The following is a 14,354-nucleotide window of genomic DNA, read 5'->3' as shown; positions in this document are numbered from 1 at the left end:
TTTGCTAGAGGTTTGTCAACATTTCAGAGGTACTTGATCGTCAGGGTCTTCATCGCCCTGGTGATGGAAGCAGCAGGAACGTCTGAAATGTCATAATTTACATACGTTCATATGCGTACTTCTGTTTTGTACTAAAACAGCAAACATACGAGCAGAGTAGTGATTGGTTATAATTTTTTTATAATACGTAAGTGACTGAGTGCATATGAAAATATCCTGCTATATAAACTTTAAATTTTAATTGTCTGTTGGGGCTCTAAAACTGTATCCTATGGCACTAGAGCTAGTGATGTGCTTCTCACTCCATCCATCTTTACCCCAGGTGAAATACCTGCTCAAAATGCCGAGCGGATCTGTTGGCGAATTGTGCCGGATCTAGTGCACTGATAAACTGCAAGTTTCGTGAATCCAGTTTAAGCACTAAATATGGAATTTATGGAATTAGCAACATGCAGACAGCCATCATGAGATCTTTCTTTCTTTGTTATCTGTCCATTAGTCTTGTAAATATGTGTGATATAAGATAAGTCTAGGTACTGTGGTACCGTCATTGACGTTAGCACGTGTATGACTCAAATGCTGAATTTTATTCAGGTGAGCGTAGTAGCTGATAGTGTCAACATCTCTGGGCAGTCTAATGCGATACAATTCAAAGTGCCAGAGTGCCGCCTGTCAGATGACCTTGGTCTGCTGTTTGAGAACCAGAAGTTCAGTGATGTGACTTTGTCAGTCAGCGGACGGGAGTTCCAGGCTCACAAAGCGATACTTGCAGGTGAGAAAGGCTCATATGTTGTGAGATATGATGCGTACAATCCAGAAATATTTATTTTAATCTATGTATTATTTCACTAGGCATATGATAATATTGAAAAGAATGAAAGAAAATTTTGATATGCATTGGTAGACTAAATTGAACTGTCTCTGGACAGGATCCAGTGGCGAGCTCATTTGAGCACAGAATGAGAGCTGGTTACTTTTTAATGTCTTTGTATACTTTGTTTCATTGATTTTGAGACTTTTTGATCAGTCTGCATAAAGATTTAAATTATGTGTGACAAGTTGTGTTCCTTGCAGCTCGGAGTCCCGTGTTTGCAGCCATGTTTGAGCATGAGATGGAAGAACGAAAACACAACCGGGTAGAGATAACAGACGTAGATCACGAGGTTCTGCGCGAGATGCTGCGTTTTATATATACTGGCAAAGCAGCAAACCTTGAAAAGATGGCCGATGACTTGCTCGCCGCTGCTGACAAGGTAAGTATGCAAACATGGTGCCATTCAGTTGCGAGTCTATTTGGATAGGATTGCTCGTTATGTTACAATTTATGATGTCCCACAGGTTATTGTTCCATTTATTTATCCCCAAAGAAAGCATTGTATGGAAATTTCACCATCTGGAGTTTATTCTTAAGGTCCCAAACACAAATATTATTTTATATTTATTTACCTCAGCATCATTATATTCATGAAACTGTCATTGTCTTGAAGACAGCCATTTTAATATTCACTTGTTTGAAGACCATGTCAGATATTTACAGTATATGTTTCGGACTTGCAGTATGCGCTGGAAAGGTTAAAAGTCATGTGTGAAGAGGCTCTATGCACAAACCTGTCAATAGAGAATGCAGCAGACATCTTGATCCTGGCAGACCTGCATAGCGCTGACCAGCTAAAGGCGCAGTCAATTGACTTCATTAATACGTGAGTCCTTAAAGAATTCAATTTGTTTTCACTTCACAGAATTTTATCTTCTTTAATTTTAATTATGGATGTGCGAATTTGAATTTGAACCGACTACTTGCTTTTGAGTTTGCTTCAGTTCAACTTTGGAAGTTCATACCGATGAGGAACGTCATATCTACGTGACAGAAGGGCATTGTCTTAGGTTTCGTCTGAAGTGGCTGAAGATAACCGTGAGAAACCATAGTCTGGATTACCAGAAACTTCACCATAATATAAATAGTGTACTTCTTACTGCGAGGCTGATGAGTTCACGCTGAATTACACCTGTTTGATTCAAGGTCGTGTCATACTGAATGGGGTTAAAATTGAGTTGGAAAATTTGGTTGTTCACACATTCATAATCTTAGACACATTTGGTGATATGAATAAAAAAAGTTTATACTTTTTATGCTTATTTTGCTATTGGTAAGATGATTCTTTATGCAATTGAGCCTGAAACAGATTACATTTTACTGATAATATGAATAATATATCTACACCGGTATTGGAGCCCAACATACCAGCATGATCCTAAATAAAATTTCATCTTTCTCATAACATTTTTCCATTGGAGCCTTCTTAATATTATTCTCCCATCTCATTCGTGCCAAGTGTCCCGTTCCTTCACTAAACTCAGACAAATTAATGATGTGTAGGCCAAATTACATTAGACATAAAATATCCAAAAATGTCACAAATAGATACACTGCAATGGTTATCTGGAAGCTAGAAAACTGGTTTCGGATGCCATTACAGCCCGGACCCTGGCAGCTGTGGATCTGTTGATGTGGAAGCCATTGATTTTTCTGTCTGTACGTATAAAAACGATGGATACATAAAACCAAATGCCATGGTTGGCAAACGTGGATACAAATGGAAAACCGTGCATGATTTTGGCAAAAGCAGAGTTGGTCAGGGATTGCTTTACTAGGTAAGCTGTATTACTAATGTAGTTTCTCAATATGTAAAATCTCCTAGTTCCCATTTACTTCATATATTTTAGGTTGAAATATTTTCCAGGGGAACTTTTATTTCAAATACTTGCAGTTTGTGTTATTTGTGTTCTTTTATTGAAACAAGAAATGTATTTAGGTTACACACACACAATTTTAATTATGACCAAACTGCTTGTATGCCTTCTAAAATATGTGCTTCCTTTGTTTTTAAAATATTTAATAATTTTATTTTGCTTCTTACATAATACATATCTTTTTCTGGTATTACTTATAGGTGTAAGACAATAGAAAATATGGCTATGTTCAAGAGGGGAGGCCATTAAGATTTTGAGCCACTAGATATGTTGCTATGTTATCTCGTTACTACTGTTTCACTAGAACTATACAATACTGAAGGTAGCAGTGTAACGTAAAAATATTGCCAATTCTTCGATTCTTGAAAATGACAGGTTCTGTACGTTAAGTTATTTGTTGCAGGCATGCTACGGATGTGATGGAGACTTCTGGTTGGAAGTCGATGATACAATCCCACCCTCACCTTATTGCAGAGGCATTCAGAGCACTGGCTACTCAGCAGATCCCCCCCATTGGCCCACCTCGCAAACGTATCAAGCAGAGCTGAAAGCAGCCGTCGCCTCCCCCGTCAGCCATCACCACGTCTTGATTCGTGAGGCTACGATTTAGTCATGGGTATCGTATGGTAGGGTCGGCATAAACTGTATTTGTCGATGGCCGCTGCGCAGTGAAATGTAGGAACTGTCAGACTGGTGTTGTGCTACTCAACATACTACGCAAACTTTTTTATGTGGTTTTGTTTAGCTGCAGAGGCAGTTGGTAAACAATGTTCATATCCATCGCCCTGCCATCGTGTGTCATTTATAATCATTATTATAATAAATTGTGTGTTCAATCATCAGTCTTGCATCGCAGATCTCTTAGTGGCAAGAGAGGAGAAGTCGTGCTTTAGGTGTTCTCTGCTGATCCAAATAATTGCATCTTGTTTGTGTTGTGCCAGTTTCCTGTTGTTGGGGAACTGCATTAAGTTTTATTAGGTTATGTTGTGATACATCAAATTTGAGTTTAAGTTTGCATTTAACTTGTGGAAAAGGAAATCACAATTTGAAGGATTTCTTCTTTAAATTCAAATGTAATACTTTCTCACTATATATTTTGTTGTTCGTTACATTAATACTTGTTTTGAAATTTGTGTTTTATTTAGCAGGATTCTGGCACTGTGTTGGATATTCATTCAGTATTTGGTTGGCTACGTTCATGGTGGGTAACATGAATCATTGTATTGCCCCAAGGTGAGGTGCGTGAACTTACACAGTTATTGACCAGAATTCAGTATGAAATTAAAAGGAGAGTTTTTATGATATCGTGATTGTAGATAATGAATGAACTTGTAAGGCAGTGGATCTTATTAGGATAATGTACCCATAATCACAGTCTCCTTATATCTTCAACTTTTGTTTTTCCTATCCAGTGCAGGTTTTATGAGGTCAGTTAACGGTACATCCGAGAATGATATTGTTTTACATTGAATGTGAATGAATTCAAATATCGCTAGAGAATATGGTAACAACTGGATGTTAAGTAGTAGATACATTTTAGCGTCAGAATTGTTCAGAACTTAAAAAATCGTAACTATAATGAGACTCTTGATATTATATAAAGTTATGTAACGTTTTTGGTTGTAACTTGGGGATGGAAGGTATGTTCTGTCTGTGTTGAACTACATAATGTCTCGTATGCAAAAGAAAGCAAATGTCATACATTTTTCATGAAATATGTATCAGCGGCTGAAGCTCCGAAGCGTGTGGTATGTAGTTTGTTTAGTCGTGTGTGTAGGTTGTACTCAGTATCGCAAATCTGAGGTGAATGTTGCCTAGGACGCATTGATTCAAGGTTCAGAGACCCCTGTTTAATTTTTTTAGCCTTCCACCACGCTACCTAAGAAGTGTGTTTTCCTTACGCATTTCTCATCTTGAATTGTGCTTTTATTATCAGGTGTGATTGACTTTGCGCCATGTCCGACATTTATTTTCTTTTGTTTATTCAGAGACATTTTACAGTAGAGAAACAACCCTTTCATATTCATATGAAAATTGTCGTGTAAGAGAGAAAGGTCATTATTTTAGACCATTTATTTGGTCTATTCAGGGTATACCACGTGTCGAAAGAACATATGAAATGATTAAAAGTGTTAAGGTACGTCTTCGTACTTCCTCCTTTTATTAGTCGGCAGTTACTGGCAAAAAGAGAATTGTAAATTGTCGTATGATGTTTTATTTGTTTGCGTATCATGGCATGGATATATTATTGTGCAATAACATTCCAATTCCTTGCAAGCAAAGATTTTAAACTAGCTGAAGTAAACTCTGTTTTTCTCACCCTTGGGACAATAAATATAAAATGAATTAAACTGCCATACATTAGCTTAAAAAAACTTCTAAGGGTTGAGTTAAACCATGGAGACTGAGATTGTGGAATAATACATTGATCATGTGCACTCCATTTTTGTTGTGAAGCTCTGGTTTGCTGGAGCAGAGAGAATGTAACATATTATCATTTAGTTTGTATTTGGAATTGAACTGTGTTAATTTTTATAATTTATTATTGTGTTCATTAGTTGAGAATTGAGTCATTCAGGTGTCAGTACACATCAGAACACATTCCCTTGAATCATGTTTGACCCAAAGAAAGTAGGAGCGGGAGCAGCTGTCAGCGTCTTCTGCAGTCCGTGTTTGCCATACTTCATATAAACCGTAATAAAATGACAGTCAAATTTTTTTAGACTTAGCCTCTTAAAAAGTTTATAAAGATTCTTAGAAAAATACCTCGTGTGCATTTGTGTTGTAAATGTGGACTGTGGTCATACCCACATGAAAGTCTTACCAATCCAATATTCCAAAATGTACCTTGCATACAAATGTCAGGCTAGTAAATAGATAAACAGAGATACATATCCACAGAACTCCTTCGCATGTGAATTCTGTCTCAGAAGAAACAGACTGATTTCCACTGTCTTCTTCTTAAGATGTTTCCACTCCGTGTAAGTCACCTTTGAATTTAGGGTCCCTCTAGAGTGCTCCTCATACAAATTAAGAAGTTAATGGTTAATATCGATTGTAGGTAATTTTGTCACAATGCTACCCTTTAGGTACTGATCCGTGATTCTCGCCAATTACGAATCATATAATGAGAACAACTGTCGTAGTAAATTAGTGTTGTGTGAAACTCTTTCGGTACATTTATTTCAAATTTAAAAAAAAATGCAATATTTAGCTAATGAAGTGAGACCTTATGAATAAAAGGGTAACAGTCTACATTGCTTGAAAAGTACTAACACAGCATTACAGTGTATTTTTGTAGCGTGTAGATTCAGGATGTCCCAAAAGCACAAATATTGCAAGTTTACACATCATTGCTTTTGCCTCAGAAGGGGAAATTCTCATCAGATAATTAATTTGGCTGAGATGTGTTAGGACTTTGCTTCTCTTCCCCCCCCCCCCCCCCCCCCCCCAACCCGCTATAACCAAAGAGGTTAGCTTAGTACTGTTGATTTAACATCAGATGTGTTCTTAATTAGGCATGTGTGTAAATAAAATCAAATTTCCTTCTCAGTATTTTGCTTTGAAGACTGTAGTACCAGCATACTTTTTGGAAATGGTACAGTTAACAGTTGTAAGAGAACGGATGGTACGTGAAAATGCAGTCTGTTTGCTATCCTTTAAAGAGGAGGACACCAGTGGCAAACCGCAGCGTGGTTTGTCACCTGCAGAGTTTGCCAGACTCCAAATAATAGTTTCAGTTTATCAAATATTTTGTTTATATTGTCTTTTCTGTAATATACATATTATACATAGTTTTATATGTGAATACATTACACCTTCAGAATGTTCTTATTGTGTGGTGTCACCTGAATGGCTCAGTTAATACATTTTTATCTCTGAGAGCCTCGTAATTATGTTTTGTGTATCATACCGTGTTGCCCAGAAATAATATAGACAGTGTAACCAAAGTGAAGCTAGCCGCAGAGAAGAGCTGTTGCTACATTTCTTGGCTGTTTATGCAAAACAGTGGTGAGAGGATGTAGCGCAGCATTTGATCAGTAGGCTCGCACCAGCTTATTGGTAGTAACTGGAGAGCTTCATGTGTAGGATAAATAACTTCTGTGGTAAAGTATCCCAGCAGGTGGGATATCAGTGAAATATTGTAATGATGTGAAGTTGGTATTTCTTGTCCATGCTGCCATCCAGTTTCAGGAAGAGAGACTATGAATTGTTGCAATTCTGATATACTGGTATTGCCCGTAGGAAATGTTACTTCCGAGAATTAAATTATTGCAATTAACGATACAGAACTAAAGCTTTGTTTCTTTATAGCGGCTATTCCCACAAATGTTTATGATGACTTTTCTGTACCACCAAAACCTGTTTTCACATTCACCTTTTCAGTATAATCCCTCAAGCTGGACATTGATATAGACTTCCTTGGTGTGGGATTTAAATCTGCAAATCCCCACTCATTTTATAGAACTGCAAAAAATTGCAATTGCCTTGTTCGCGCTGGAAGCATTTGTACTTTTGCGTTTCACCATGTACCTAAAACTGAAGTCTTAAAACTTTGCATACTGTGTAGTGTATTAGAATATAAAATAAGTAAACAAACAACTGTTAACACTATTAAAAAAGACACTACTGCCATACGCGTTTCAACCTCAAGAGGTCATCATCAGTGGCATCAAGGAAATTAATTCATTTAATATAATGGTTTAAACTGGATTTAGAAAATAAATAAGGTGTTTCACAAAAGTATTTCAAGCGATACTGCACTAGATGTTATTCGCAGAGTATAACTATGCACTTAGCTATTGATCCGACGGTTCGGTGGCCGTAGCTGGTCTGCGGCGAGCTGTGTTTGCGTCCGTACCTGTGAACTATTTTCTAAATCTAATTTAAACCACTTGATTAAATGAATTCATTTCCTTGATGCCACTGATGATGACCTCTTGAGGTTGAAATGCATATGGCAGTAGTGTCTTTTTATATAGTGTTAATAGTTGTTTGTTTACTTATTTTATATAAAAATGAAATATTTTATTCAGCATACTCTGTCTCCCCTCCACTGCTTTACCCGTGTAACCGAGAAACGTAATTCTGGAAGAGTACAGATTTGCTTATAATATGGTAGCTGTTATTTTGTAGAACTTGTGCAAATATTTCTGTTTCAGTAGCAGTCTCCAGTGATTCTCCAGGGTATGTAACGAACTACCACAGAAGACTCATGTATAAATGAATGTGGCTATTTTCTGGGTTGTAGCGCCATGTAGTCTGGTAGAAGTTTAATGACATTTCAGAGGTACTTGCTGCCTCGATCATCAGGGCAATGACTCTCATTGCCCTGATGATTATCCTCTGAAATGTCAGTAAACTTCTACCAGACTATTCAGTGCTACGACCCAGAAGATAGCCATCTTTGTACTCGCCACCACGAGAACCTCGAATCCTACAAACTTAAGAAATTACAGTGCTGTAAGTTGGATTAGTGAAACTTCTTTTCATACGAGCTGTAAGTTAACTTCGTGTACAGAGCTTCGCATATTGCTGTGTCACATGTGCAGTTGAGTTTCAGAAGGGTATGTCTGTCTCGCTTCGTGCTGTGTAAACACAGTGTTGTCTGCTGTGCACTCTGACACAGTAATGTCAACTCTTAGTTTCCTCTCGTTGGCCATCTGTGTTCTGGCGCCGGATGCAGTTGATATATTTTCTGGCTGCGCTGATTTGTTGTTCTCTTCAGTGGTGGTGGCGCTGCTTGCTGTTGTGTTCACTATCTCGGAGTAGAGAGGTGGTGAGATGCTCCATATGTCGGTAACCTGAGAGACAGAAATGCACCGTTTCTAAATTGGAGGGTTCTAGCTTCGAAATGGCCTTCCTATACTTTCTACGTGTCATTAACTGCAGAATAAAGAAATAATATTTCCCTGACATGTGGGATGTGTAGTTCCCTACTTCTCCTGGCAGACAACATTCAGATGGTTGATATCCGACATTCTGTAACATTTGACTGTCTATACATTGCGTTATATGTTTGTTGATTTGTACATTATTTACATTTTGCATGAAGATCTAGGTTTTGGATTTTTTTGCGTACACAGTAAGTAGAAAGAACATAATTTTTCATTAATTTATAACCACTAAATCAGGTATAATATTTTGGTTACTAATATTTCCTTTATAAATTTTGATATTTGTAGGAGTCCATGAATATGTTTTTTGTTGTGCCTTTAACGAGTCTTAATCTGTGTATTCAAGATGTTGACTAGAAAATCCACCTTGAACTGTTTTCAGAAAAAAATTACTCTTCAAGATGCAGCAGAAATTTGAACATGATCTGTTTTGGGAGGGGAATAAAGCCAGTTGCCATGTTACTCTGTGGAAATTGTGTTATCTTAATTTAGCTGCTGTGATTTCTGCACACAAAGAATTAATTATTTTCACAATTTTTATTATTGAAAAGTTTTAGCTATTGAAGGGAATCCCAATTCATATATGCGTATGCCAAACACTTTGGCCACATTACGAAAACCTCAACATAAGTCTTTATCTGAACCAATTATAAAATGTCTGCACATGCTTAAAAATATTCTGATACAAAATTTTGAAAATTAAAAAGTGAGTATATACAGTATAAAACAAGTCTGAAGGTACCTCATAGTTTGTTACAGTCTCTTGATATGAAGGTGGCTTCTCTAGTCTAATCTGGTTATTATCTTCATATCGTGGTGGTCGATCCCTTAGCCGCTGGAGGATGAATTGCTGCGTGGATGTGAGGCTGCTCCCTCGTTCATGAAGTAACGATGACGAGTGTCCATTGCGACTGTTAGAACATGAAACAGTTAAAATAGTTACCGCATTACCGTTGTCATCCTAGAGCAGCAGACTAGAGGATCATAAACAGAATTTGACGAATTTCAGATGTCAGGTCGTCATTACTTCTACAAGGAGTGCAGGGTCACTTTGATGACCTGCTTTTGTACTGTTATTTTATTTGCAACTTATTTAACTCTTGTCAGGTTAGGTTGTCAGACATTCCTTTTCCTGATGTGATTTTGTTTTGATGTTTGAGGCTTCTCATGTTTATACAGTTTAGGTTAAAAGAACATCCTGGACAGAATCATGTGCACTGTAGGCTAACAGTTTGAAAACCCAGTGCAGACTATAACAATTTTGCAGTATAAGTGTGTTTTATCACAGTTCACACTTCATCAGTAAATCTTTATAAACTCACCGTGGACATGTCTTCCAGAACAGAGCTGCAAGGGCCAAAAGGGCTATTGTAAGGGCTGATCCAAGTGCCACTTGGGCACCCAAAACAAAGGAATCACTGAAACAAAGAAATTTTTGTTGCTGTTGGTCTTTGGGTAATAATGCCACGCGAACTCTGAGCTAGATACCTATGTTTCAGAGTAGTATGTTCCTCCAAATACTGAAATTGACATGTATGTTAGTATTTAACCCCTTGCGTTGATTTGCTCTCCGTGGAATGTGCATTTCATTTTCAGTGATGCCATGATTCCAGCATTGTACTTGTATTTATTAACCAAAATGTTTTGATATTAGTCTTCTTGATTGTGATGCTTTGGCTTCTGACATTTTGAGGAATGTACTTTCTCAATGTTTGGGTTTCTGTCTTGTTTATCTGTGGATTTTCATTTTGGTTTAGAGTTTTTTTGGAAATCTGGACGACAAGGGTTCTGAAGTCAAAAAAGTCTGGGAAACATGTTTTAAAGGTATGGATGTGTATCCAGTAGTGGCTCTTACTTGCAGTTGTTCCAACAGACACAAGTCTTGATATGATCCCCAACACATTTATATCTGTTTGCAGGATAGCAGCAAGACTCACATTGACTATTTGGGCCTGCCAAGATCAAACAGAATCAAAGCTGTAATTAGTTTCTGGTAAAGCTAACTGAGAAAATTTATCTAAATACTCCGTAGCATGACAGAAATGAAGTCTTACCAATCTGATATTTATACAGAATGATATAGGGATATCTACTTGGTTCAAACCTAAAATTTAAAGAAACTTGTCTGTGATAACTGAATTTTTCTACATATGACAAAGATTTTCATTTTGGTAATTGTACCTGAGATGTGTGAAGGAACAAGATGCCAGGGAAAGTGGCATAATGAGGAACTTCATAATTTGCACTCTTTACCATTGTTATGATGAGTAATTCAAGGAGAGTTTGATGGGAGAGGCATATAACATACATAGCAGAGGTGATACATGCTTACAAAGTTTTGTTGGGAAATCTGAAGGGAAGATTACTTGTTTGACCTAGGCATATGTGATAGGATAATATTAGAACTAGTCTCGCACAAACAGATGCAATGATGACAATCTTCGCATAAAACTAATTTTTTACACTATGATACATTAAAAAGGAGGTGGAATGCCTCTCAATACAATGACTAGACCTACAGGCTGGACAACCATGATTCAGTTTGCAGCAGGGCAGAAGTACTCTTTGCCACAATATCTAGGGCCCATTCAGTCTCATATCCAGTGGGTAATGGAGTTCTTTCATCAGGGATAATGCAGTTTGGGCACAAAAATAAACCACTCACCTTCATCTTGTGCTGAGGTTAAGAGAGCATGGAGCTATACCTCCAAAGCCCCATATGTCTGCATGGTGTGCATTGTTAAGTATAAGGGACAACTAGATCTTATGACAGACTTGACACAATTTCCTTTCATCTGTTTTAAAATATAAATATTAATGTCATTGAGACAGGTGTATCATGTTTTCTGTCAACATTTGGTTTAGAAGGACTTTATCAAAGGCTAGCAGAGAATTATTTAAAAGCTAGAACAATATCTCCTTTCTGACCTGGACATCGTGTGCAGTTATCCTGATCGTCAATAAAATACCCTTTGTCACATTCACACTGTTTTGTCTTGTTGCATGAAGAATATGCCTTGCAGTTCAAATCTTTAACACAAGATGAATCTGGAAAAGCAAAGTGCACTCAACATCATATTCATAATACTCAGAATTTACTCGAAACAAAATCTGAAAGTTCACAATTAATTCCCAACATACAGTCATCACATCTGATGAAGGCAGAGACAGTTTCTAAAGTGTTGGATCCTAACTCTGTTCTCAGATGTCTGATCACCTAAAAAGACTTGCAATCTGAACTCTAGAAATTTTGCATTTCTGCTTTATCACTTCCTGTAGATAACCCAACATCTTTCAAGTTTATAATTTCCTGATAAGATAAAATGCCATTGTCTTTCCAGAAATAGAATTAATGCCCTGATAACAAAACAGAAGTACAGTTCCTTTGTATTTTACATTATTGCATGCTATGAATATCATCATAGCAGATTGCAACATATGTGACAGCAGCAAAATGTTACAGGTTGGTACAATGCCTAATGTAATGTCTCAAACTCTGGCAATTTTCATCCACGCAGAGAATCGGAAGGAACAGGAGCTGAGCGTCTTGAATTAGTTATGCTGATGATGTGAATCTGATAAACAAAGCCATTCATTACCAGTTATTTTTATTATTCGATGCATGAACTATATGCGAACCAGGTTTATCATAAGGATTGCAATGAAGTGAGTTCATACATTAGTTTTGCTGCTTGTAGGCATTAGAAAATGTAGCATATGAAATTATCATAACCTCAGAATTGTAAGATATTTATAAGTGACCTTTCATTACAGTTTATAAATTTGTGGTAAGTTTACACATAATGCACACACTTCATTTTTAAGCATTTTATAAGTGTTCCTTTAACTTCCCTTTGTATTCCTTGTATATTTGATATACATCAATTTAGGTTAGGGACAGATGAGTTAATTATAAAAGCACCCACATATCTACAGGAAGAATATTTTGTCCATTTCTTCACTCCTTTGATTTTTATGTCATGTAGCTTCAGATACTTTCAGGTGTGTATACTTTTTGTGTTTTCTTATCTAAATAAAAATGCTTTCAATGCACTATTAAATACATTCTCCATCATACACCAACCACATTAACTATGGCATTTAATATAATCAGAGAAGGCAGAACCTTGTTGCAATGTAGAGAACAGAAACTTGATAAAAGTAATTAATGTATGGCATATGAAATATCATGACAGTGTGTATGCATATTATGAATGATTGAAAGTATGTGTATTTATACCACCAACAAAACTCACTGTGGTTCATTCTAGCAGCTTGCTGGGATGTAACCACTGTTGAAATACAGACCAGTATCACCAGAACGTCCATGATAGTACTCATTGAGGGTGTACCGAGATCACTACGTATGTCTCACTTGTAAGGCAGACTGATAAGATAACCTTGTTAGAACCTGAACAGGTGGTCTCAAGGATATTTAGTGTATTATGCCTTGTTGCTTCCGATATGAAGCCAAGTCTTATCACAAGGCTTTAGTAAATTGCTTTCTAAGACCTGTTATCTGGCGAACTTCTATATTTTCATAATTTAACGTGCTATGAAATTAGTAAGTAGCAATACACATAAATTTTAAACTATGATTTGTTCTAAAACCTCTAGTCAAATGTCAAACTGTAAGTGAAGTCTCAGCTGATGAATACTGCACATTTCACGTGTTTTGACGTGTGTGGAACATAGCTGGATTAATGTTTGAAGGTGAAAACCTGAGAATGCTACTTGATTTAGCATTATGCAGGGGTAATTTTAATACTGGGTTGCATTTCCAATTCATTGCCTATTTTAAAACTATAAGAGTTTCCATTGAGTTACCAGAACAATATCATAGCCAGGTCATACTATTTAATGCAATGAATAAAATTGTAAAATATAATTGTAATTATTTATTTGTTTAAAAAGTACATACAAAATATGTACACCAGATAAAATTTACATTATCAAGATGGGCCACTTGTACGACATTTGACGGCCACAAGGGTAACATTGTTAATATAATATCATGCAATGGTATCACGTCATGCATCAGCCATTTATTATTTATTTTAGTGACAGCTCACCAGTTGGACAGTTCGTCATTTATCCTAGTTCGCGTATGTTGACACACAGAAGCGTGGGTATAATATATAGAAGGCTTGATGAGTCACTCATAACATGTTTCTATCTCCAAGTATGTACGTTCTGCGGGGTTAGGGAGGGGTTACTAAGGAGGCTTTGGAGAGAGAGAGATAGGTCTTTGCTACTTCTGACGAATGATATCCTATGAAGTTGAGTGCACTACAGTTTACTGGGGCTCGCGTGGTGTGCCAAGGGAGAAGCAACACAGAACGAATTTCTCGCGTGTACAGTCTGCATATTAGGAAGAGATTAAACAGCGAAAAGAAAAATTCAACAAAGCAGGTAAATAAATATTAAACGCATATATTTATAGGAAGGGTTTCTCTGCTTTTCAACTTTCACGAAGAATCGTTTACTCGCATTAATATTTCTAATTATGCTGTAAACACAAAGTTTTATCATTTGTGTACTGTTAAGACGGCTTAAAATTGTCACTCGTAACGTCTGTTTTATAATAGCAGAAGCCCCTGATGACTGTATTTGATGATATTAAAATTTACAAGAAGTTGAGAGTTGTATTTTACATTTCGTTGTAGGGACGCTCCGCCATTGTGTTTTTAAACGTCGGCCCCAAAA

The 14,354-nt window shown here is 36.8% G+C and overlaps 3 protein-coding genes across 13 annotated transcripts in view; 2 read left to right on the top strand and 1 right to left on the bottom strand.

Annotated features, from left to right (window-relative positions):
- Window positions 1–7,048, top strand: part of rdx (BTB/POZ and MATH domain-containing protein rdx) — a 54,047-nt gene extending 46,999 nt beyond the window's left edge. For 7 of the 10 annotated variants that reach the window (XM_022061747.2, XM_022061751.2, XM_022061745.2 and 4 more), the window contains 4 exons: window positions 595–772; window positions 1,075–1,253; window positions 1,558–1,700; window positions 1,819–2,394. In XM_022061747.2, coding sequence (XP_021917439.1) covers window positions 595–772; window positions 1,075–1,253; window positions 1,558–1,700; window positions 1,819–1,999 — 681 coding nt within the window. In that variant the 3' untranslated portion in view covers window positions 2,000–2,394. Of the gene's footprint in view, window positions 1–594; window positions 773–1,074; window positions 1,254–1,557; window positions 1,701–1,818; window positions 2,395–2,422; window positions 2,653–3,154 lie in introns of those variants that run through there. The other 3 variants (XM_022061746.2, XM_022061749.2, XM_022061750.2) reach the window with 3 other exon arrangements.
- LOC110828781 (uncharacterized) lies at window positions 6,492–13,809 on the bottom strand. Of its 2 annotated transcripts, none has more exons than XM_022061794.2 (6): window positions 13,721–13,809; window positions 11,577–11,696; window positions 10,504–10,600; window positions 9,971–10,066; window positions 9,391–9,559; window positions 6,492–8,555 (listed from the first exon to the last, which is right to left on the bottom strand). In XM_022061794.2, exons 1-6 carry the CDS (start codon window positions 13,737–13,739, stop codon window positions 8,292–8,294), a joined length of 765 nt encoding a protein of 254 aa, XP_021917486.2. In that variant the 5' UTR covers window positions 13,740–13,809; the 3' UTR covers window positions 6,492–8,291. The 2 variants fall into 2 exon arrangements, with proteins under 2 accessions (XP_021917486.2, XP_021917485.2); XM_022061793.2 differs by lacking the exon at window positions 13,721–13,809 and adding an exon at window positions 12,905–13,049.
- A 114-nt stretch (window positions 13,810–13,923) lies between these two features.
- The window catches only part of LOC110828783 (anillin-like), a 120,072-nt gene continuing 119,641 nt past the window's right edge, over window positions 13,924–14,354 (top strand). The window contains exon 1 of the mRNA XM_087342692.1: window positions 13,924–14,060. The gene's annotated coding sequence lies outside the window, so the exon portion shown is untranslated. The remainder of the gene's footprint in view (window positions 14,061–14,354) is intronic.

This window comes from Zootermopsis nevadensis, unplaced genomic scaffold, assembly GCF_977971745.1.
Source record: "Zootermopsis nevadensis isolate Lab colony 2312 unplaced genomic scaffold, Znev_1.0 Znev_ptg000004l, whole genome shotgun sequence".
NCBI classification, from domain to species: domain Eukaryota; kingdom Metazoa; phylum Arthropoda; class Insecta; order Blattodea; family Termopsidae; genus Zootermopsis; species Zootermopsis nevadensis.
The sequence above is the reverse complement of the archived record's forward strand: the minus strand, read 5'-3'. Positions and strand labels throughout refer to the sequence as shown.